This window comes from Brassica rapa, chromosome A03, assembly GCF_000309985.2.
Source record: "Brassica rapa cultivar Chiifu-401-42 chromosome A03, CAAS_Brap_v3.01, whole genome shotgun sequence".
NCBI lineage: Eukaryota > Viridiplantae > Streptophyta > Magnoliopsida > Brassicales > Brassicaceae > Brassica > Brassica rapa.
Window position 1 is genome coordinate 25,999,318 of NC_024797.2, and position 23,893 is coordinate 26,023,210.

The 23,893-nt window shown below is 37.5% G+C and overlaps 3 protein-coding genes across 6 annotated transcripts; 1 reads left to right on the forward strand and 2 right to left on the reverse strand.

Moving 5' to 3' along the window:
* Positions 1 to 5,531: 5,531 nt before the first annotated feature.
* On the reverse strand, positions 5,532 to 15,655 carry LOC103861751 (separase). 4 transcript variants are annotated; one of them, XM_033288072.1, is made up of 27 exons: positions 15,023 to 15,655; positions 14,771 to 14,951; positions 14,592 to 14,699; positions 14,308 to 14,442; positions 13,773 to 14,224; positions 13,344 to 13,449; positions 13,112 to 13,237; positions 12,657 to 12,944; positions 12,476 to 12,592; positions 12,066 to 12,287; positions 11,871 to 11,981; positions 11,655 to 11,789; positions 11,191 to 11,559; positions 11,014 to 11,103; positions 10,626 to 10,889; positions 10,428 to 10,551; positions 9,590 to 10,324; positions 8,999 to 9,230; positions 8,722 to 8,824; positions 8,400 to 8,597; positions 8,258 to 8,313; positions 7,943 to 8,172; positions 7,625 to 7,868; positions 6,990 to 7,401; positions 6,636 to 6,875; positions 6,457 to 6,544; positions 5,532 to 6,347 (listed from the first exon to the last, which is right to left on the reverse strand). In XM_033288072.1, exons 1-27 carry the CDS (start codon positions 15,595 to 15,597, stop codon positions 5,773 to 5,775), a joined length of 6,516 nt encoding a protein of 2,171 aa, XP_033143963.1. In that variant the 5' UTR covers positions 15,598 to 15,655; the 3' UTR covers positions 5,532 to 5,772. The 4 variants fall into 4 exon arrangements, with proteins under 4 accessions (XP_033143963.1, XP_033143961.1, XP_033143962.1 ...); XM_033288070.1 differs by having other exon boundaries at positions 8,722 to 8,833; XM_033288071.1 differs by having other exon boundaries at positions 11,871 to 11,984.
* A 349-nt stretch (positions 15,656 to 16,004) lies between these two features.
* LOC103861350 lies at positions 16,005 to 21,061 on the forward strand. The gene is made up of 16 exons (XM_033288073.1): positions 16,005 to 16,247; positions 16,376 to 16,714; positions 16,846 to 17,071; positions 17,159 to 17,377; positions 17,448 to 17,563; positions 17,639 to 17,737; positions 17,823 to 17,910; positions 18,012 to 18,241; positions 18,319 to 18,503; positions 18,592 to 18,791; positions 18,884 to 19,222; positions 19,323 to 19,424; positions 19,715 to 20,012; positions 20,092 to 20,240; positions 20,304 to 20,588; positions 20,710 to 21,061. The coding sequence occupies exons 2-16, from the start codon at positions 16,416 to 16,418 to the stop codon at positions 20,896 to 20,898; spliced, it is 3,024 nt and encodes a 1,007-aa protein (XP_033143964.1). The 5' UTR covers positions 16,005 to 16,247; positions 16,376 to 16,415; the 3' UTR covers positions 20,899 to 21,061.
* Positions 21,049 to 23,819, reverse strand: LOC103861351 (UDP-galactose/UDP-glucose transporter 2). The gene is made up of 7 exons (XM_009139059.3): positions 23,307 to 23,819; positions 22,859 to 22,887; positions 22,565 to 22,766; positions 22,245 to 22,487; positions 22,061 to 22,162; positions 21,481 to 21,588; positions 21,049 to 21,404 (listed from the first exon to the last, which is right to left on the reverse strand). The coding sequence occupies exons 1-7, from the start codon at positions 23,430 to 23,432 to the stop codon at positions 21,174 to 21,176; spliced, it is 1,041 nt and encodes a 346-aa protein (XP_009137307.1). The 5' UTR covers positions 23,433 to 23,819; the 3' UTR covers positions 21,049 to 21,173.
* Positions 23,820 to 23,893: the final 74 nt, after the last annotated feature.

Consider the following 23,893-nt stretch of genomic DNA (forward strand, 5'->3'; position numbering starts at 1 on the left):
TGTAGTATGAATTTCTATGAATAGGTCCATTAGGTCTATTTTTTAAAAAAAATCACACATGAATTAAGGTTGTGACTTCTGTTTTAATATATAAGATACATTGATCAAGATTTAATATGGGAATCCATTTTTAAAAGAAAAAAGGGATCGTCAATAATGAAAAAAAAAAATCTTCAAAACGAGAATTATATATATACCTTTATACAACTTTTTTTTATCAACATATATATAATATATTATTACCTTTACTTTCGTTTTATTATAGGGCTGGGCAAATAAACCGAACCCGAAAATCCGAACCGAACCCGATCCGATAAAAATGAATCCGAACCGATCCGAACCCGACATAAATACCGAATGGATCCTGTTTTTTGGTATTTTGGGTTATGAGTATTATCCGAACCGAACCCGGACCTAAATGGATATCCGATAGAACCCGAAACATTTAAAATTACAAAAAGAACTTCTACCAAATATGATCTTAATTATTAATATGTATCCAAAATATTTTAAGATATTATTGAACTTCTAAAATAATTATATGTTACATGAAGGTTGATTGTGGAATGTGGCGGTTGATGCCTGAAGTTTTTAGATTTTGGTTTTGTTTTTATTGAATAATGTTTCTCATTTCATGAGAACTTATTTTTTGTTTTATGATTTCATTTATCTGGTTTTCTTTCTATCACTAACTATATTTATCTTTCGCTTGATTTTGAATAATCACGTTTGATGTTTTTTTTTTTTTTTTAAATCGATTTTACTTATGTTTTGGCTATTAAAATATGTACAAATCATATATTTTAAATCTGAAGAACCGATTTCATTTATGTTTTAGTTACAAAATAGGTACAAATCAGGTATTATTAAACCGAAGAACCGATTGGGACCCGAATCCGAAAGTACAATGGGTTATACCGGTTCTTTGAAGATTTACTAACCCCGACCCGAACCCGATAGAACCCGAACCGGTCCCGAACCGAACTTTTATATAACCCGAATGGGATTGATTTTGATAAACCCGAAAAACCGAAATCCGAATGGATAAAACCGAAACCCGATTGGGACTCCGAATGCCCATGTCTATTTTATTATGCGCACTTTTTGGTTTAACACTTTAACCAGAGTGATGAAGAATTCGCAGGTGAAAACGAAACTTTTCGTGACTTAAATGGTTGTGATAAATTCGTGACAAAAAATAAGAATCAATCGCTGTGATAAACAACAGTGTCCAAACAACGCATGTTATTATAACAGCGACCACAGTCTCGCCGTTCTCACACAATGACAGACCAACTAAATAACACCACGTATACATATTCCCATGTGGTAGCTCTACCTTTTTGTTTGGTGCCTTCTTTGACTCATTTTGTTCTTGCTTTTTTACTTTATTCGCTCGGATTTAAATTGTTTTTTTGTTTTTTGAATTGTTTTAATTATTATGACTTATCTCCATAACCAAGTGGTTATCCCCTATTTGATGCTTTTTATTATACTAATAACACATTCCAAAATATTTTGTAGTTATTCATTTTTCTATATCTCGATACAGGTGTCACACGCTATGAGGACCACATCCCTTTCACGATGAGCTAAGTTATGTGTGTGTATGTTTTCTTGTCCCTTTTACTAGCCACTAAAGCTTGTTGAAATGCCATTCCTTACATTAAAAACAAGAAAACAATCGAGATTAATAACATTGGCTTATGATTCAAGTGAAGACAATAAGTTGATGAGACATTGGGAAGTTGACCCTGATTTTCTCTCTCCTTTCGCTCTGTTCTCTCTCTAAATTCGACACAGAGGAAGGATTGAGAGAAAACTTTCGCCGGAGCTTCTATCATTCTCATCTCCGGTCAGTAAGTTTGATTCTGAGAAGCGGTGATCCTTCTTACACTGCTATCGCCAGCTTTTGTCTTCCGGGAAACGGTGGCTCTGACAGCACCGGTTTTGCCGGCTTTCGTCTCCGGGAAAGCGGTGGCTCTGGTAGCACCGTTCTTTCGCCGGCTTCTTCTCCGGTTTAATCCGGAATCAAGTTCTCGATCTACGCTTTTGGTCTTCCTCTGTCCAATCGACTCTCGATCTGAAAATCTGTTGATTTTGGATCGATCGAAGATGATTGATGTTCTTCTAATCGTAGATCGAGTTTTTTCGAGATCTATAGTTTCATCGGTTTTGGGCTCCACGGTGGAGTTGAATCGCGCTTTGTTCTGAATCCGGCGGAAGCTGTTGTAGTCTTCTGGCGGATCTCCGACTAGTGCGGCGACGAAGGTTGCATGCCGGTGAAGGGGTGGGGCTTCGGTTGTAGAACACGTGCCCCTTTGATGGTGATTCGGTCAAGACGTGGCGGCCTGGTGACGCGTGTCCCTCGTAGTGAGGTTTTCAGCACGTGTCCCGTTTCACGCACCACGCGGGAAGAGAGGCGCCTTCTGGAATACGATGATGGGCTTAGGGCCCAATAGGTTACGGTGTGGTTAGCTCCAGTGTTTTGGGCTGGTTAGTAATAAGGCCCATGTTGGGTGATCGGTTGGGCCTGGTTGTATGGTCCACTTTGGGTGGACGATTGGGCTGTTGGCCCATGTTTTTTGTTTGTCCTTTTGTTTGCCTTGTTGGGCTTTATGTTGTTTTTGGATTGGGCTTTTGCCCTTTATATAATATTAATAGATGGAAAAAAAAAGTTGATGAGACATTGGACCGATCTCTTTAATTATACTTTTTTTTAAAGAAGAAATTATATATATATATATATATATATATATATATATATATATATATATATGATATTCAACTTTTTCACATGATCTGATTTTCACAATTTACCAAGGTCAACTTTTCTTTTGTTAATGTATTGTCAACTTTCTTCTCCATATATAAGTGTTTTTGTGAGTTTCCATATGCTGATTTTTAGTCTCAGAGTACATTTGCTTGTATATTTTTAGTCTCTTGTTTAAGTATTACAATATATATACTATATACCAAGACATGGGATGTTACACAAAACTTTTATATATTCGTTATAACTTATAAGAAGATGATGCTTGATGATCCTAAATCACTTTAAAAAAAATTGATGATGCAGGTAGACAATAGTCCAACTCAAACCGCAAAACTTGGTAATGAGTCAGTAAGCTGTTTAATACTTATTTCGGTTTGGTTTAGCGGCAAAACTAATTTCGAAATCAATTACCTCTCGTCGTGCTCATGACCTATATAAACCTCCTCTCTCTCTCTCTCTCTCTCTCTCTCTCTCTCTCTCTCTCTCTCTCTCTCTCTCTCTCTCTCTCTCTCTCTCTCTCTCTCTCTCTCTCTCTCTCTCTCTCTCTCTCTCTCTCTCTCTCTCTCTCTCTCTCTCTCTAGCACCAGTGACATTCGTGAGCCGTCAATGGAGACATTGCATTCAAAACACACGGAGAAAGACAAATGTACATATCATGTACATAATATATCCTTTATGTGTAAAGTTTAGTTTAGCTTAGATTCTTCATTTTATTGATTGTTGGGTTTACAGATAAATTATAGATTTTAGCTAATAAGCAGTCATAGCTTTTTTTGATACTTGCTTGGCTGTAGTGGATATTATTCATTTTTTTGTTAGTCAAATATTCTATTTGTAAATTTTATTCAATTGAAAAATGAAATCAAGTATGTATATTTTGAGAATACTTCTTTTGCAGTTGAATCACAACTTCACAACTAAAGTGGATTCAGTTTCATAGACATTTTGCAAAGTTTTAATTCAGTAGAGAATCCGGTTAATAACTATTTTTTCATCTGTTAGAGATCATCCGGTGGAAACTAAAACTAAAATAATCTGTAAACTAAGAAGATTTTTATATAAATGGATCATTTGAAAAATACATTATTTGTGATTTGAAATTTGAGAAATACACTTCTATTTTACCTTTTTGAAAGTTAACCTTTATTTCATGTGATAAGACACTTTTATCTTGGTTTATTTAGTAATTAAATTTTTATAACTAATTAATTTATAAATATATAACTAAACTAAACTTGTAAATATTATTGTTATTATTATTATAGTAAACATTTTGAGATGAAAACGTGTTCATGCTGTTGATTACTGGTATCTTCGCACATACAAGGATGGATGGACTAAATCATACACAATTTTTAAAGAAATTATCTGCAACTGCAAGAGTTATTCCGTGTTCCAGATTGAAAAAGTTCATTAGATATCATTGCTTACCTAGAATCGTTGTGTGATAGTCAAAGAAGAAAAATACTGTAAAAATAAATTGTAGTAAAAGAGAAAAGATACATAATGCACTATTTGCTTCCTATTGTGTCTAATCGTACATCAAACCAAAATCTTCCAATCACAGGAAGTGATCATTTAGTTATTGTTACAGACGTTTGTGTTATTGACTGCTCGGTTCTTGTTTTTCTTTAAATCATAAGAACAAACAAATACTGAAAATTTGCTATTGATTGTCGTTAAATCTGATTGTTGTTGATTTTATTATAAAAATATGTTTTTTTCAAAAGCATACGATTCTAAAGTGATTCATGTTTTTATTAAAAAAATTGATATTAAAATACTTATAAACATTGTAATTGGATAGTTTGGTAGTTAGAGCATCTCCAATGTATTACTCCATTTTCTACTCCAAAAATAATATTTCTTAAATGATTTCATTTTTATTTTATTAATAATTGCAAATAAATCTTATATTTATAAAAATTTACTAATTAACCCCAACTATTTTATGTTTACGATAAATAATTAAAATATAAATTATTTGAATTAAATATTTATTATTAAAAAGTACAAGAAATCATTAAAAAAAAGACAACATATATGTGGGTTCAACAATGAGCATTAGAATATTTTTTCCACAAATGATCAACTAATGCATTTCGTAATGAAAAATGAGCTTCTTTATCTTTGATATTCCTAAATCGAGCAAATTTTTTTTGAAATTGTACATTTTCATCTTCTGTAATTTCAATACTCGGAAGTGGAGCTTCTCTTCCAAATTCAATTGGTGCATCGAGTTCACGCTCATCCATACAAGATCCAAATGTTCTTGCATATATTCAAGCTCAACCAATACAAATAACATCAAAGCGAAATGCTGAATCACAAGATCAACAAGCTCTTTCTCAGACTTCTCCGTTTGGGCAATATTTCACCGACCTTAGCGGATCCGGAACGAATTTTTCAGATTATTACATTACTTATTTGATGTTATCTTTATTTTTATTTTAATTATTTATGTTTTCTGTTATTTTATGCATTTATTTAAAATTATTAAATAATATTTTTGGAATATACTATTTTCATGTTATTGTATCCATTTTAAATATTATTTAAGTAAGAAATAAAAACATTAAAGATTCAAAGGACTATTTTATAAATAAAAAAAAGTTCAACTCCAAAATGGAGTAATAGCTAGGATTACTCCATTACTCCATTTTGGAATTGAAAATAGAGTGGAGTTGGAGAAGATTTTACTCCATAATGAAGTTTGGAGTTGAAAATGGAGTAGGGTTGGAGATGCCCTTAGGAATAAGTGTAGTTTTCCAAAAAGAATATAAAGTGGTATAAATTTCAAAATAAAATCTCTTATGAAAGTATTTTTCTAAATTTTCCCTTATATAAAACATGTGATTAGGGATAAAACATTTTTACAATATAAATAAAAAGAAAAAGAGAGATGGATCTCTTATTCTCTAGTCTCCTTTTTTTTCTCGTGTTAAAATCTCTGATTTACTTGGCTCATACCCGTAAGTATCCCTCAAAATTAAAGTCTAACAAGAAGATGAAGAAGGAAGAAGAGCTTCAATTCCTTTCTTCCTTATGATACCAGTTGGTACACCATAACAGACCGGCGCAGCCCCAATCAAGTATGGCAACGTACACACTTCTCTAGCCGCACCTATGAATGATCCGATTTTGCGTCCATGATTATGATTACACTCCATCTTCCCTGACCCATCAGCACTCGATTGTGCTGGCTTGTTACGCGAAGATGGTTTTCTCGTCCTCTTGGTGGTGTTTCCTTTTAGATTCATGGCTGCAAGTTCGTTAGTTAATGACTCACACTGGCTGCAACCACCTTCTGAAGAAAATGGGGAAGGAGAATCTGATCTCTCTCTCAACCAAGCTTCCAACAGCGCTTTCCCAAACCGATCAATGTCTCGGTCTGTTACGTCCCACAGATTGGCCACAATGGCTGGAGATCCAGCTAAGAGATATGAGAGTGGTATGCCTTGTGGGATGTAGCAGCCTTTTAGCCATAGCGAACCACTACTGCATCCCATTAGAAAAGTTGCACAACAGTTTTCTAGCTTCTCTATTTCCCGACTAGATAGATATTGTGATCCTGCGAGTATCAGATACAGTAGTAGATGTAATTAGAAAACGAATCTCAAAGTAAACGAGCATTGCACCAAAGACAGGTTTAACGTTTAAACAGCTAAGGACAGTCATACCACTTCCATGACCGAAATATAGAAATAGATCATGGCTTTTTAATGCTTCTGTCAGCTCTTCCGCACTTGGTACCGATCCAGCTTTCCCCTGAAAGTATACGCAATGATGGAAGTTTGAAAATTTTAGCATCAAGAAAAAGGTTTACTGCGAGTAATGCTGGCTCTATATTATATGTTACCTCAAAGTTTTGATCCCTGAACCAACTCTCGAACTCGACTTGTGTCTCGCTGAGATCACCACCCGGATTCAGCAAGTAGAACGAATCTAGCGGATCAATAAGAGGGAAGGAAGCAGCTTGAGATCTTGCTGGCTCTCCTTGGAGACTGCGCTTCTTTAGCACAGAAAATATGCTACCTACAGAAGGCATTCGGTACACCTCCTGTTTCCTTAGTATCGGAATATTCTCCCAAGGAAGCATCTAATAAAATATCAGAACACAGTTTTAGGTAAGAAGATCTGTGAACGCAAGGGACAAAAAGGACACTCTTATTTGCTATGGGACTGACAGTAATAAAGGATATAATTGACGAACCTGAACTTCGGGATCTAAAACAAGAATGATAGGTTCTCTATTGTCACAACCGTCATGTTGCTCTAGTTTGGTCGCTGCTTCACGTATCAGTTGTAAAGCCAATCCATGTCTACTTTCAGAAGTATTAGCTGCAGCGGTAGGAGTTCTACAGCTATCTTCTTCATAAAGATATCCCCCTCTACCTACATAGCAACCATTACTCAAAGAAAGCTGAGCAACGCATGCTTCTCCTTCAAAGTTTTCAATCCCGCCTCCAAGAAGAACCTTTAAAAGCATGTCGTTTACTTCCATTTTGCACTTGGACTTGAGATCTTTTACCAGTTTTTTCTGTACTGAGTCGGGCAATTTGAAGTTTGACAAGTCTCCAAGAAGCAGACATCTCCAGGGACCGAGCCAGGAAGCTTCTAGATTCCTAGAACAAAAGAGTGGTTACCGAATGTTTTTAACAAAATTGTAGACTCGAGCCTAGTTGTGGATTAAGAAGATGGATAAAAAAACGGCCCTGTAAATGCCATAGTTTAAAATCTTAAGAAGAGAATAAAATGTAAAAACAATTTTGGGCGTGACAAGATTCTGCAAAATGTCAAGATATATGAAAAGGATTGATCAGTCTTTCTGAAAGAGAGCCGTCATACCTTAGGAATTTTTTAAGATGATGATCAAGTGTTTTTCTCTTTTTCCACCATGAATTTCTATGCTCTCTCGTGTCTTCTACAGGAGATCCAGATGATATGTGGCTTTCCTCCAATATTGATTTAAATGCTGGAGCTACATCGTCAACCACGGTGGAACCCCATGGACAAAGCCAGCGCCTCTCCAAATTCTTAACTTGAGTCGCTTCCGTAGAACTAATAGTTGCACTGTCGTCGTCTGACATGTCTAGTGGTTCAACGAGATCATGAGTACAAAGAGGAAAACCTTATTGATCAACCAGTAGGCAGTTTATAATTTACCTTCTAGAACCGAATCTACCGGCAAAAGCGTGGCAACCGGTTGGCTTTTCAAGGTGAGGCGTGATACGAGAACCCAGGCACAAACGGGGGAACGAATTTGCATTAGCTCCTGTAACAATTCATTCAAAGCGCCTCCAAGCAAACTAATACAGATGATTGTGGAGCTTGGAAGATTGCTGAAAAATTCTTTAGCAAATTGAACAAGATCTTGAGTACGCTCAGGAGCAAGCCTACAGTTGCGAGTAAGACAAAAATAGAGTAAGCCAACAGGAAATTAATAGCATGCCTGGTTGCTTAAGTGAACTCATGTCATACCTGGGTAAGTCCAACTCCTCAGGAACCATGCAACTCGAGCAAGTAGCCTCAGTACACTGAAAATACAAGCTGTCAGATAAGAGAAGCAACACGTACTTCCAATTGTCAAGCTGAAGATACCTATCCAGCCTCTTTCTCTTACCTCTTTATCTGAGAGGCACTGTGGTTTGTGTCCTCGGCTCAAATTCGAAATGAATTGGTAACTAATATGGGTACCAAGCGAGGCTTGATGGAAGTATGAGACCCAGTGACTTGTAGACAGCTCCTTTCCATCACATACGATTGAGAACTCATCACTTGAGGAAGAAAGCATGTATACAGAAGCAAGCAATCTTGAAACCTGTGGGGGGGGGGGGGGGGGGGGGGGGGGGGGGGGGGGGTGGGGAAGGTTTATACCAGACAATAATTAAGACTGAAACAGAGCCATCAAAGAAAGGTTACCATAGAATAAGCTGAGCATTTACCTTTTGAAAGACTATTGGAACCTCTCTGCTGAGTATAAATGCTAATGTCAACCATGACACCAGTTTTGGGAAAGGAATATGAGACAGATCACAGCAAATAAACCTGTTAAAACTAACAATCAAGAGGGTAAGGAGGATGATAGGTACATAATTCTAAAGGGTATATTTGATCAATTCAACGTATGACTTCTCTCGTGGCATAAATTTAGCATCAGAAAGAACAAAGCTTAAGCATGGCAAAATTGAGAAGAGTACAACCAAAAGATGTCACACATACCTGCTCTCCCTGCAGTGGTAATTGCGCAAACTCAACCAGCATAAGTTGTATAGTATTATTGCCCTATCAATAGCAAATACATCCATTGTGGCTTCTTGGCCAATAAATTCCAGCAACTCACTGACAGAAGGTTGGTTGTGGCTGGACCGTTTAGTTTTAAATAAAACAGAGATACTATGCAGTAGTGCTTCATAAGCTAGATGAACTCTACCAGAATCCGCCAAACATTTTCCTGAATTGGAAAACGAGATTATAATGATGCTTAGTGAATGAAATGTGTATATATCACGGATCTTTCGTCAGAGTAGCAGACATATTTTCATGTATATACAAGAGAACGGCCAGAAAACAAAAAGAACACACGGAAAGGGAGAATAAGATCAAACTAAATTTGGCTCAAAACTCACTCAAGGTTTCCAAGACCCTTTACTCTTTTTTTAATCAGCAATTGATGAATTTAATGCTAACTGAATTTCAGTTCTCGTCTACCCTATCAAGCTATTAGATTGTAATCAGTAGGAACATGTCAAAAGGACAACTTCATATGCATGAATTCACGTTTGCATGAGCAGCTGAGGTATTAGAGCGTACCGAGGTTAACAAGTATTGAAGACGCAAGCCTCCTATGGCAGAGTTCCCATTTCAAACTTACCAAACTGTTGAGAGACCCAGATTCCATTACGTCTATAGATAGACATTGCGTACATTTTCCTTTGTAGCAAATGCAAAAGCCATGGACTGTGTTTTCTGTGTCCAACAACACCCTTTCACCACCAGAACAATCAGATACATTTGAAACAACTACAGGCACACAGTTTTGGCATTGCTCTTTACGTGACTGACGCATTGAACGAGTCAATCTTGAAGTTGGCTCAGATATCAAATCATGGTCCTTTGACACGCAAGTTTGGGAAGCTTTAGCTCTCCGTCCCCTCCTGGGGCCTTTGCTTTCAGTTGGCTCTTTATTTACACTGAGTTTTGTTTTTCTTGATTTATATCTTAAAACTTCCCCTCCATTTTTGTCAATCGCTGTTCCATCAGCAATGTCTTCTCCATCAGATCTAATGCAGCTTTTCCATGCTGAGCAACAGATTTTTCCAAGGGCAGCACTAAACAAGCTTTCAGCATGCAAGAATCCATCTGTCTGGGAAATTCTATCCATTTGTATTCGAGATACATCTCCAAGCTGCTTATCCAGTGTAACTTCTAACTTGAGTTTGCACTTTACGCATGAAAATTCTCGCTGATTAGTAACTAATATCTCTTTTCCATTTTGGATTTCCTTTTCTGCCAGATCCAGACTCTGCTTTTTGAGGTAAAAATTTCCTTGCATGATTTAACAAAATATATCAAGTGGCTTATTAACAAAAGGAATAAAGAGAGTAGTTTCATACTTAAAGCAGAAGAAAATAAGAGAGTAGTTTCATACCTAAAGCAGAGGAAAATGCAACTACAAAAGGGAATAGACTTTGCGAACATGAAATGGCTTTCCCCCATGACAGAAGGGATTCTGCCTCCAACCCATTCCCTATCAGCTCATTAACAATTCCAACCTGCACATTTGGCACCAAATTGAGAAACAGAGAAGTGATGGCCCCGTTAAAACAGGTCTGAGCAGAAACAGAACCTGAAGGGTGCTTTCCAAATAACATTGGAGTACATTCCAACGACTTAAGTAGCAGTGATTAATGTCCCAGGAAAAATTCCCACATGGCCAAAAGTCAGTTGCTAACGATCTGTACACTTCGAAATCTGTTATGCTATAACTCCGTATCTCTGATATTTTTCCTGCGTCATTGTATTTTTCGAACTGCTTCTCAGCTGTATACTTAAATTTCTCTTGAAATAAAAGAGTTCGTATTCTGTAGGCTTCTTTTGCATATAAAAGAGCCTGTAAAGAAAACACATTACCATTAAGTGCATGCAACAATGACTGGCAATAATTCACAACAAAAACATCGTGGAAGTTTTGTAAAATACTTATAACAAACGTATAACAAATTTAACAAAATTACCTCAGAAAGCTTGCCAAACGATATGAGCCTTTCAGAGAGATCATAATAAAGATATGCAGCTGTGAAAGATGATTGACCAGAAAGTGAGGCCTGAAATGACATTCATTAGCAAAATCTAATATCACCATAAATAATATTTGGCGAGAAAAAGCTATGCAAATAAGTTAAATGTCTTACACTTGAAACGAGTTCTGAAGCTGCATCTGTGATATCATCTATTGTGATATCTGAATGAAAGGGACCTTTATCCTTTTTGGAGCTTCGTAGGAAATCATTTTGTAAATCATGGAAGTTCTGCTGGAACCCAATTAGCCTCGCTTTTGAATCTTTCAGGCAATCTATCCAGAAGTCAATGCACGTAGATTTGTCACCCCAATTCTCTGATAAGCTCAGGATAAACGCATCACTTATTGGAGAAGGGCATAGGGCATGACTTAGCCTTCTACTTTCCCACATCATTCCAAGGCAGACCTCCAATTTGACATGCTTCCGTTTGAATAATCTGAAAATCAGCTGGTATATATGATGATGGAGCTCCGTACATCCCTGGGAATAGTATCAAGCGCCAGATAAAATGAAGCACGCACTATAAAGTATGCCACTAAAAACTGTAGTCCGACTAGAAAATAGGAAAAAGATACCTTCACTGACATCAAATCGAACATATTATACAGTAATGGAACTATGTTTTCTGTTGGTAGACTGTCCTCACTATCATCTAGGCCAGGAATCCTCAGCCAGAGATTTAGCGAAGTACTAATATCTTGAAAGACTTTCTGCGCGAAAGAGACGAGGCAAAATCTTTCAGTGAAAGATCAACTATTAACAATTAGAGGCTATGTCATACGCATTTGCACCTTCGAGTTTGGTTCAGCTTCCTGGGTACAAAAAGCTCTCAAGCAATACGCAATAGGTAACTGGTAAGAAGATGACGCTCCCTCTTTATTTGTCCCATGATGTACCTCACTCTGCTTTCATACACAAAATAACTTGGTCACGAAATATATTATTTAATTAGTGAGCTGCTAATTCTGATGTAGTGAGAGGTATACCAATATAGAGATTGCTTCTGACAGGAAACGAATGCAGTCAGCTAGATGTTCAGTTCCAGATGCCCTTGTTATTCTTGCTTTCCATACTAAGATTCTTGCTCTCTCTACATGCATATCCTCTGTGACATAAACATTCTTCAAGAGGATATCTGCTATTTCGATTCGCGTTTGTTGACCTAGTTTCGAGCTCAAAGAGAACATTTCATCATAGGCCAGAAGCTCCTACAAGCATTTATAAAGAAGAAAAAATACAAATTAAAAAGTATACCAGTATCATTTTCACCAATTTTACAGATACGTAAAGTATATCCATCGATATAAGACAAAGGTAGAAAAAACGGGATTTATAGTAGCTTAGGACAAGTACAAACTTTACCCAACCAATAGCTAAAAGGTTATTAGGATCCAACCTGCTGTAGGATTTTTCCGATAGCTCGATTTGACTTTTGCTTGGAAGATGATAGCAATGAGTACAAAGTTGTACAAGAATCAACCACATCCAAATTCGTGTGACATCCCCGTTCTATCTGTTGATAGCACACATTAAGATATATATATATATATAAGAAAGATAAGTCATTAAACATATACCTTAACCCACTGTTTCACAATTGCCGCAGGACCTGGTAGCCTTCTCATCAGATGTTCAGCCGAAAGCCAATTTTCCAGAATGTGCACGATAGTCTGTCTAATCTTGCATCTACTACATTGCTGGAGTACATCCAAGTAGAATGCAGACCTATTACATGTTTCACCCACAAAATCCATAATGGCATCTTCTGACAGCTCAGATGAACTAGATTGATTTACAAATATCTGACAATCTAGTTCAACACATCTCCATGATGCCTTCGAGCACAGCTTGAGCGCCTCACAAGCCTGCAAGGTAGAACAATTACTCTATAAAATGTACTAAGAAAACGAGTAAGAAGAATATATTATACAGATGAATAAGTCCACACAAATAAAGCAGGAGCAGATTTTCATCCAGTCTTCATACTTTTTGCATAGAAAATATATAAGAAGTCAAAAAGCATGTACTCCACCTTTTTTAGCTCCTTATTTCTGTACAGAACGACACCAACATTGTATAGCGACGCTAATATATACTTGAGTTCTTGAGATCCGATCCATGGACTAGCAATTACATTCTCAACTAGATGGACGCTGATCTGAAAAAGAACATGTTGGATCACTAAATTAGGTATACGATGACATGCTGTAACTTGAACAAGATATGTTTCATAGATTTGTATGCACTGCACATGAAAACCAAACCTCCATTTCTTGCTGGATTCTCAACGAGACAATGAAAGCAGCCATAGCCACGTTTAACAAAGCTTTGTTATTGTCAGTTTCGCTACCTCCCTTTTCAGAGGTGCATCTAAGAAATGGCCAAAGAGGAGGTGAGAAAAGCATTCAGCCCACATACAAAGATTTCACATAACAATTAAATAGCTTCCAGTTTCTAAGTGCGTTGAAGATTTAAACGCCATCTTAACTGCCAACTATTTGCATATTAACATGATAAAAATAAAGAGAAAAAAGTACTGCATGAATCAACAACTTAAAAGACGTAACTTCTAAAATTCCTTAAAATATATTGGAGTTATTTCCACCATTGACAAGCAAAACAATCTTCTCGAAGAGCACGATCCTGACTAAATGCAACAGAACTTAGCGTAGGAGAGAGAATGATCACCTTACCTCTGAAGGAAGAGACGACCATCACAAAACTGGAGAAAGGCATCATGAATAGTAGACAAATGAGCAGAAGCGCAGGACATTCCCGTTTCCAACACAATTTTTCTTTTCACTGAGTTTATCAAGGTCGCAAGCGGTTGGCACAAGAACTTCAAGGCATCTACATATTGTAGCCACCAATTCTTCATGTTTATGCCTGAACAGCTATCATCTGTTTTACTGATGTACCTTTTATGTCCACCAACCAATGATAAATCAGTCTGATTGCCCAAATCAGTCTGATCCACCATACCGAGTAAGGAAACTAAATTTTGCCATCTAGTCTCGTCATCGAGCAGGGCTTGAATCTTCCAATCATCAGTTGTATCTTTAACCTTGCTTTCTCTGGAATCGTAAACCATGATGGACAGCCCAGACGAATAAAGTCTAAGAATCAGATTAAGTTGTGGTAACGCCTGCCAAGCAGTAAGTTTACAAATTAAGTCCCTGAATATATTGAGGGAGGTTTACATCCCATTGCCCAGGAGAGTAAACGTACCTCGGAGAAATTCGCTGCTAACTCATTTAACTTCTTCGAAACTTGAATACAGTTCATGTCTCCTGCTGATTGAAATTTGTGAGCGCAATAAGCGACAAGCACAACAAAATCTTCAATATCATCGTTAGATTCAACCTGAAAAATAAAGGAGCAGTGTTATAAGACACTGCAAGTTTGCGGTAGCGCGTCATCTGAGGAGCTATCAGAAACCTAAAGTCACCCAGTCCAGTTACTCGATGCACAGGGTGATAGATAAGTATGATGCAAATCTTTTATGTACATACCTTGAACTGGCAAGTTAAGCTGCACAACACAGACATTGAAATGTCAATGCTCATTGACATTCTTCTATCCTTAAATCCGCACAAAACAGAAAGCACATCACGGGCAAACTGGAAATGGGAAATGGATTACATGAGAGCAGCTAAAAGAAAAAGCAGGAGCAACAAGGGAAGACACCCACCTTGAAAATCCGATCTTTTGCCAACGCAAACTTATAGTGTTCCTTCACAGTCGCATCGCAAAAGGAACGCACTAAACCCCCATCAAAACGCTCAGCTTCTCTAACCAAAGAAAGAGCACATTTACCAAGATTCGTCACGAGCACTCTATGCAACTTCTCATACGCCTTAGCATCTAAAACCCTGCACAACAACAAAAAAACCTCAGCCTATGCTATAATCAAAGAAAAAAAAAGAGTTAATCCCACACTGACCTGAACCAATCTCTAACCTCCTCGACCATAAGAAGCACCGTTCTATACGGCTCATCATCTACCTGCTTAGACATCGCCACACCCTTAAAGACAGCCGCCACAGCCTCAACCAACACCATCGCAAGCTCCGCCTCTCCTTCCTTAACCTCCGGCAACAACTTCGACCCAGCCTCACCGCCTCTAAGCTTCTCCAAAACCTTAAACGCCTGGGCAATCACACTCTCGTGAAACCCCCAAGCATCGAGACAGTAAATCATCCGCAATCTCTGGAGCTGAAGAGTGTGAGGCTTGCAGGCTAACTGAGCGGAGAAGGACTCCAAGCAATCCAAACAAAGCTCGTACGCGCGGAAGAGATCCCCGGCCGATTCGCGAGATTGGGGATTGGCGGTGGCGGAGAGGCGTTTGGGGAAGAGGGAGATCGATTTGTTGAGGAACGGGAGGAACTGCTTGCCGAGGGAACGGGAGGTTGGTTGTGGAGAGGTGAAAGGGCGGAGGTAATCGGAGAAGGAGGTGAAGATAGCGTCGGAGGATTCGATGAGAGAGAGGAGACGGTGGTGGTCGTCGGAGGAGGACATTGTTTGTTTTCGAATTATTTGTTTTTGTTGGGAGTTTCCCGCTGCGCTTTCTAGGTCTTCTTCCTTTATGCGCTTCACTATACAGTTGACTGATCTGTAAAAGGGATGGGAGATGCTCTCTCTCTCTCTCTCTCTGGGTATCGAACCTGGGTTTCTTGAGGATATTGTTCTTTCGTTTTGGGCCTTGATGTGATATTAAAGGCCCATTATATCAGCTGATATTGGATAATAGCCCAATTCTATTCAAGTAGGTTTAGAATAGATTGTAAAGAACTCGGAATCAAAGATTCTGGAATCTAATAAAATTGGTGGTGGAGCAGCGGAGATTCCTTTCTTCTATTTATTTTTTTTTTTTTAATATTTTTTTCTTATATTTAAAAATTCTGAAAAAATGGTGCCTGAGAGAATCAGTCCAGGTACCTCATCTCTCTCCGGGGAAATTGGTACCTTTTCAGACAACCACAAATTATTTTAAACTTTTTTAAATTGAAATAATTTTTTTTTGTTTGAAACACAAATGAAAGCTTGATTCACCACAACAACATCAACGATACTCTTTCTCTAAATCCGATCCTAAGAGAATGTATCAAGAGAATGTCGAGGGTTACAGTTTGATCGATGAGGCAGCGTTCGCGTGATTCCTATTGAAGGTATATAGTTTATGCTATAACGTTAATATTGTTTTTGATCCCATTCATTACCAATGTCTTCTTACTCACAAGATTCTCTCTGCTGAAGTTTTTATAATTATCCTAACCATTCTTTACCTTCTTTCAAGATTTGGAGCCTTTCTCGCGAGTTCTAAGGAGTATCAAGCTATGAGCTCTGATAAACACTCTGCTCGTTTCCTAAATAAACTTAAAATGGAGAGGGTCAGGACAATGCTAACGCACACTTACCCTTATCCTCATGAACATTCACGACATGCTATGATTGCTGTCATCATGGGTTGCCTGTTCTTTATTTCTTCGGATAACATGCACACCCTCGTTGAAAAACTTGACAATAATTTCAAATGGTGGTCAATGTATGCTTGCTTGCTTGGTTTTTTCTATTTCTTCTCATCTCCGTTCTTAGGAAAGACTATTCAACCAAGCTACTCAACCTTTAGTCGTTGGTGAGGATTATCCCTTCTTCAATAAAGTGTATATGAATTTATTTATTTTTTCTTACTCAGCATATGAATTTTTTTTTATTTTTTGGTAAAAGTATATGATTTTAAAAAAATTCTTTTGTAATGTTGTGTAGGCATGTTGCTTGGATTTTAGTAGCAGCATTGTACCATCTCCCAAGTTTTCAGTCAATGGGTTTGGATTTGAGAATGAACTTGTCCTTGTTTCTAACTATTTACACATCATCCGTAGTCTTCCTTTTTGTCTTCCACATCGTTTTTATTGGGTTTTGGCATCTCGGTCTTGTTTCTCGTGTCGCTAGAAGACGCCCGGCGATCTTAACCATTCTTCAAAACTGCGCTGTATCTACACAATCTCCAAACCTTGTACAATTAAAAAAATCACTTGCTTGGTAACATTAATTTTGAAGGAAAAGTCCCATTGTGCAGGTTCTAAGCATAGCGTGCTGTATATTCTACAGCCATTGTGGTAATCGTGCTATCCTGAGGCAAACACCACTTGAAAGAAGGCGTTCTAGCAACAGTACTTGGCTTACTAAACTCGTTCAGATTGATGAGCTTAAAGACCAAGTCTGCTCATCATGGTTTGCTCCTGTTGGATCTGCTAGTGATTATCCGCTATTGTCCAAATGGGTCATTTATGGGGAGGTCTGTCTTCTTTTTATAATTATTTTAATCTTTTTGTGTCTGTTCTAATCCTATCTTTTTTTAGTTGCAGTTAGCATGCAATGGGTCTTGTCCTGTAACATCGGACGAAATTTCTCCTATATACTCGTTGTGGGCAACATTTATTGGTCTTTATATTGCCAATTATGTAGTGGAGAGATCAACAGGGTAAGTTGGCAACGTCAGCAACACATACAGAATAATTAATATTGGTCTTAATGTTAATTTTTGTTGTACGGTTAGGTGGGCACTGGCACACCCTGTGTCTGTCAACAATTATGAGAAGCTGAAGAAGCAGCAAATGAAACCTAATTTCTTAGATATGGTACCTTGGTATTCAGGGTACGTCCAATGTTTTTAAGGCATTGTGAATTAGTTGAAGTAGGATATTTTAACACTATCTGCTCTGTCTAATTATTTATTTCAGAACTTCAGCTGATTTGTTTAAAACGGTGTTTGACCTCCTCGTATCCGTGACTGTGTTTCTTGGCCGCTTTGACATGCGGATGATGCAGGTACACATATGTTTCTAGTGATACGTTATGATCAGGTCTCTATCTTTCTATTGTATTCCATTTTCTTGTAACCTTCCCTCCATTTATAAATAAATATGTAGGCTGCAATGACCAAAACTTGTGATGGAGACGAGAGAAAGGAACTATTATATGATCATTTCACTGATATGGATGATTTCTGGTTTGACTTCATGGCGGATACTGGTGATGGTGGGAACTCATCATACTCTGTCGCAAAACTTCTAGCTCAGCCTTTCATCAATGTCCCGCTTGATGATGATCTTGTATCTCTACAAAGGGGTAACGTGTTGCTTATTGGGGGAGATCTTGCGTAAGTTTCATATTCTCTGTCTTTTTGAGCATGTTTAGATGTAACCAAATGGATGTCTTTCTTTGATATATTGTCAGATACCCAAATCCATCAGCGTTTACATATGAAAAACGTCTGTTTTGTCCTTTTGAGTATGCGCTGCAACCTCCCCATTGGTATAAAAACGACTCAATATCTGTTGAGAAGCCTGAGTTACCTGAAGGTGTTTCTGATCTGAAGCATTATGATGGTCCTCAATGCTTTCTTATCCCTGGAAACCATGGTGGGTCCTCACATACTTGCATGCATACTTGGTTTTTGTTGGTATTGCTTTTAATTATATGTAATAATGTTTTTGTTTTAATTTTTAGACTGGTTCGATGGACTCAATACTTTCATGAGGTATATATGCCATAAAAGTTGGCTTGGTGGCTGGTTAATGCCCCAAAAGAAAAGCTATTTTGCACTGCAGCTACCTAAAGGATGGTGGGTGTTCGGTTTGGATCTCGCGCTTCATGGTGATATTGATGTCTACCAGTTCAATTTCTTTTCTGAATTAGTGAAAGAGAAGGTAGTTATTATTGTTGTTGTCTCTGTTTGATACTATTTAATATCCAATTTTTTTGCTTTAACGAGAGTTTTTTTAAAATCTTTTCATTTTAGGTTGGGAAGGATGATGGAGTGATCATTATCACACATGAGCCGAACTGGCTTCTTGATTGGTATTGGAAAGACGATACTGGAAAGAACATGAGACACCTGATATGCGCCTTTTTGAAAGGCAGGTGTAAACTTAGAATGGCAGGAGATTTGCATCATTATATGCGTCATTCTTGTACTCATCAATCAGATGGACCAGCTGCCCATGTCGAACATCTCCTTGTTAATGGTTGTGGTGGGGCTTTCTTGCATCCCACCCATGTGTTTAGCGACTTTTCAAAGTTTTATGGTGCTTCCTATGACAGTAAATCTGCTTACCCTTCTTTTAAAGATTCAAGCAGGGTAATTCTTTTTTTTCTTGTTTCTTGGGTCTTTTATACGATTTGCCTATTTTTCTTTAGCATTCAAAAACTTTAATTATATTGTTTGTTGTTCCTTGCAGATTGCTTTGGGAAATATTTTGAAGTTCAGGAAAAAGAACTGGCAATTTGATTTCATTGGTGGCATCATATACTTTGTCTTGGTCTTTTCCTTGTTCCCTCAGGTGCGGTTTTGACCTTTTTAAAACTCCTTTTTTCTCATGAACTGTTTCTTCTGCCACCATGCAGCTTGTATTAGGTTATTAAAATTGTAACATCTCCGGTTTGGTCTAAGTTACCAGTGATCAGCTATGCATGTTCTTGTTTGATTGTTGCATGGCTGGTCGAGTCAACTTGTACATAGGACCAGATCGGAGGTGTCACAAAGGTCTTGTCTACTAAAATAGTGCACATTAGCAACATCCACTAACACTCATGAGAAGGTATTTTATCTTTCTTTCATTGTTGGTTCCAGTGTAAGCTAGGCCACATCTTACGAGATGATTCATTTTCTGGCCACCTGGGGAGTTTCTTGGGCACAGTTTGGAGCGCCTTTGTATACATAACAGAGCAGTCATATGTGTCTTTCACCGGTGTTGTCATGTTGCTAGTAGCTGCAATTATGTTTGTTCCCTCAAAAATATCTCGGAAGAGACGGATGCTAATTGGAGTTCTTCACGTTGCTGCACACCTTACCGCTGCTTTGATTCTTATGTTGCTATTGGAACTCGGCATAGAAACCTGTATTCAGCATAAGCTCCTTGCAACCTCCGGTCAGTTACGAATGTTTTTTTGTATTTGACCCTCGTTACAATGTCATTGACACTAATGGTAACCACAATATTATTACAGGGTATCATACATTGTATCAATGGTACAAATCAGTAGAAAATGAACACTTTCCGGACCCCACTGGCCTTCGAGTCCGTATCGAACAGTGGACCTTCGGATTCTATCCAGCTTGCATCAAATATCTTATGTCAGCATTTGATATACCTGAGGTAATGTGTTTTGTCAACTTAGCCTTTTGTTTTAGGACCAAACTTAAGTGTTTAACGTTTTAGGTGATGGCGGTTACACGGACAAACATTTGCCGGGAAGGAATGGAGTCGCTTTCTCGAAGTGGAGCAGCTATATATTATGCTTCTGTGTTTCTATACTTTTGGGTCTTCTCAACTCCTGTCGTGTCTTTGGTCTTTGGAAGTTACTTGTACATCTGCATCAACTGGCTTCACATACACTTTGATGAAGCTTTCTCTTCTCTCCGCATAGCTAATTACAAATCATTCACCCGTTTCCATATCAAATCTGATGGAGACCTTGAAGTCTTCACTCTCGGAGTAGACAAGGCAAGTCTCTGAATTAAAAATGACAAAAAGTAACAAGTTTTGTGATTATGGGATTATTAGCTTGGTGTTTGTTTTGTGATTGGTCTTTAACTAGAGGAGTGTATGTGCTTAATGAGTCCAGGTGCCAAAGGAATGGAAGCTAGACAAAGACTGGGATTCAGAGCCAAGATCGACGGTAAAGATGAGTCATCTCAGAAGGTTTCCAAGCAAATGGTGTGCAACAACATCGCAACAAGATCCTATCAACACTGTAAAAATTGTTGATCATTTTGTTATTAGTAGATCAGATAAAGAAGTTGGAGGATCTTAGTTAGAACCAGTTTTTCAACGATTCTTTTTCTCTCCTAAAATGTAGTATTAGTGTTTTATGCTTATTAATTTAACATATTTATTAATTTATTGAATATTTGATTCATAGAGTTTAATTGTAAATTTATATTTAAATATTTATTTTTGGCAAAATAAAACAATTTTTTTATTACTCTATTTGCTTTCATCCCCATCTTTTGTGTTTTCTTTTGTCTATAAATCCTTTAAAACTTCTTAAATAAAGTATATATAGATAATAGATACATGGCAACATTATTAAACCAATGACTTCCTCTCTTCTTCCTCTTCTCTACCACCCTCACCTCCGGCGTTCCTAGCCGCTGGTCTCGCCGGAATCTTGCTAGGAGGTTTACTATCCATAGGAACCATCTTCAACACTATTCCCATTGCTATCAACAGCAATCCTGACCCGTGCTGCTCAGTCAACGGCTTGGTGAATATCAAATACGACAGCAACAACGTAACTCCTTTCCTCGCCGTTGTTATCTACACACAAAACGTTTTTAGACTTAGAAAACGCATATTCAGTTCACATGTGTAGTAGACAAGAATAGAGACTCACCAAGGCGGTTGTAGCGGCTCCAAAGAGAGCAATGAGGGATAGAACCGAGACTTGACCGATGAATGTGGCCATTGCTTCGAATACAAGCACTCCGTACACATACGGATGCTGCCAAAACCAAAGGCAAAGAAGATATGAATTTTAAAATACATCAATCAACTAATGAATGATTAAAGCGTTTAACTGTTAAAATATTACACGATGGTACTTTACTTATGGATTCAATCTCAATGTACATGACTATCATTATTATTATGAAAGACAACTTGGCTTTTAAAAAAAGGTTGGTAGATTTAGGCACGTCGTCGGTCAATGATTTCATTTCGAATCCGACAAACTTTGACTTCTTTTAATTAAGAGTCTAAACCGAAGAAGCTGACTCTGATTCGAACCATGTACCCAGTCAAAACCTTAACCAAGAACTTTTCAAATCCTATACAAAGTCATTTCTTTATCACTTTGGATTCAAATGGACTATTACTCATAATGATATGTATAAACCAAAAACTAAAGCGTACTAATTTGGTTGGTTAAGCTTTACGGTTTACCAAAACCGGACAAAACAGAGGATTGTACTTACTTGCCAGCACGCAGTCCAAGCACGGAAAAGCTCTCCGGTTAAGACCATGGGAACAAACAAGAACGGTAATCCAACAACCGTCGAGCAGAAAAGCATCTCCATCTGAAACAAATACATTACAAGAATCTTAGATGCGAGACAAACCAAAAGGAAACAGGAAGAATAGAGTTGTGCGTTTTCTTGCCTGAGTTGTCTCGGGATTCATTGTGAAAATGGCTTCTTGAAGATTACCCAAGAAAGCATCCATGATCAGTGCACCAGTAATCATCAAAATCCCTATCATACTGAAGTTGGGAGACATTTGCGCGTCTGCTAATGTGAATAGTATCAAACCAAGAACCAGCAAGAAGGCTGAAATGTATTCATGGACCGGGTATTTTCTCCTCAGACCGGGTATGAACGCTCCCATTATCATCACAGGCAACACCTGAAACCCATTTGAACAATTCTCTAAACACTTGGCTACTTTAAACTCAATGAGATTGTTTAAAATTGTGGAAGTACCTTGGTGGATTTGAACATGATCTGAGCAGGATAATTGAGATAAGCCAAAGAGCCTTTGGTTAAGCCATGTGAGCCCATGAGAACAGCAGAGAGTTTGACATAAGTTCTCATAGGATTCACAATATGCTTTGTGGTGAAGCCTTGAAGGTAGATGAGGAACAAGTAGACAAATCCTTGTATAAACGTGAAGTACCAACCAAAGCTACAAAGAGACAGAGAGAGAACAAATCCAGTTATTATTATTTTTATTTGCTAAAAATCTAAATAGTAGGAGAAATTAAAAGTTGACTTTACCTAAATTGCAGGCGATTATAAACATATTCCTGTAAATATAAAAAAAAAGACACAAATATCAGAAAAATCAAGTCAATAATCACAAGTACAGATCCAACAAATTCTCTAAAGTCTGTTTTTTAACAAGATCACAACTGTTTTTGTGTGATCTCACAATATCTGCAATTTAAGAGGATATTTTTATAGTTTGAATTATGAAATACATAAATCAAAAAGCTTTTGCGTGTGTGTTAGGAGAGAGTTTAGTTGGTCATGCAATGAAACATCAAACACTTAGCATGCAAATGATTTTCTTAATGCACCATAATCAGGAGATAATTATGCTGAATTATCTCAAATAAACAAACAAAAATGATCAACGTTATCTATTATAATTCGGGATCCTCGAAATGAATTAAAACCAAAATTAAAAAAAAAAAAGGATAATTAAATGAATGATGAAAAGAACCTCGCAAACTCCGTTGACGAGGTAACCAAAGAAGAAACCAGAAGTGCAGATGAGAAACTGTTGCCATGTTGGTCGATCAGACAGGGAGATTCCAAACAGAGATCTTGACTGTTCCTCGTTCTTCATCCTTTTCTCCTTATTTAGAACTGGGAAGAATAATCAACGCTTCTTTTCTTTGAGAAAATTAAAAACAAAAAAGGTCAAAAGAAACCCAGAAAAATAAAGAGTAGAATCACAAGAATTTATGTAAAGTCATTCATAACAGTATAACACTCCTCGAAATAACCAAACCAAACCAAACCAAACTCTTTTCTAATTCACTCTTCAAAGTCTCGCTGATCAAACGAGACACAGAGAGAGAGAGAGAGAAATAAATAGAGATGTATTGGGAAATGAGAGAGAGAGGGGGGTTTTAAAACTGGAGGGTAAACACACATGAAGAAGAAGAAGAGAAGAGGCAAGGGGTCTGAGACTCGTCGCGTGATTCGCCACTCTGTGACACGTTTTTCTTTTCTCTCTAAGAGACGTTCTTCTTTTCTCTTTTTACGTTTTCATTTGATCTCTTCTTTATTCTTCCGGTTAAAAAA

Excerpts from the sequence above, each read along its gene's own strand:
- LOC103861751 (XM_033288069.1), bottom strand. The coding sequence starts at position 15,597 with ATGTCCTCCTCCGACGACCACCACCGTCTCCTCTCTCTCATCGAATCC. Across the intron at positions 11,560-11,654 it reads TCGATTTGATGTCAGTGAAG|GGATGTACGGAGCTCCATCA; the intron begins GTATCTTTTTCC and ends TACTATTCCCAG. Across the intron at positions 8,173-8,257 it reads GAGGAGTTGGACTTACCCAG|GCTTGCTCCTGAGCGTACTC; the intron begins GTATGACATGAG and ends TCGCAACTGTAG.
- LOC103861351 (XM_009139059.3), bottom strand. The coding sequence starts at position 23,432 with ATGAAGAACGAGGAACAGTCAAGATCTCTGTTTGGAATCTCCCTGTCT. Across the intron at positions 22,888-23,306 it reads TCGTCAACGGAGTTTGCGAG|GAATATGTTTATAATCGCCT; the intron begins GTTCTTTTCATC and ends TTATATTTACAG. Across the intron at positions 21,405-21,480 it reads GAGCCGCTACAACCGCCTTG|ATAACAACGGCGAGGAAAGG; the intron begins GTGAGTCTCTAT and ends TTTTGTGTGTAG.
- LOC103861350 (XM_033288073.1), top strand. The coding sequence starts at position 16,416 with ATGAGCTCTGATAAACACTCTGCTCGTTTCCTAAATAAACTTAAAATG. Across the intron at positions 17,378-17,447 it reads AATGGGTCATTTATGGGGAG|TTAGCATGCAATGGGTCTTG; the intron begins GTCTGTCTTCTT and ends TTTTAGTTGCAG. Across the intron at positions 19,223-19,322 it reads CTTTTAAAGATTCAAGCAGG|ATTGCTTTGGGAAATATTTT; the intron begins GTAATTCTTTTT and ends TGTTCCTTGCAG.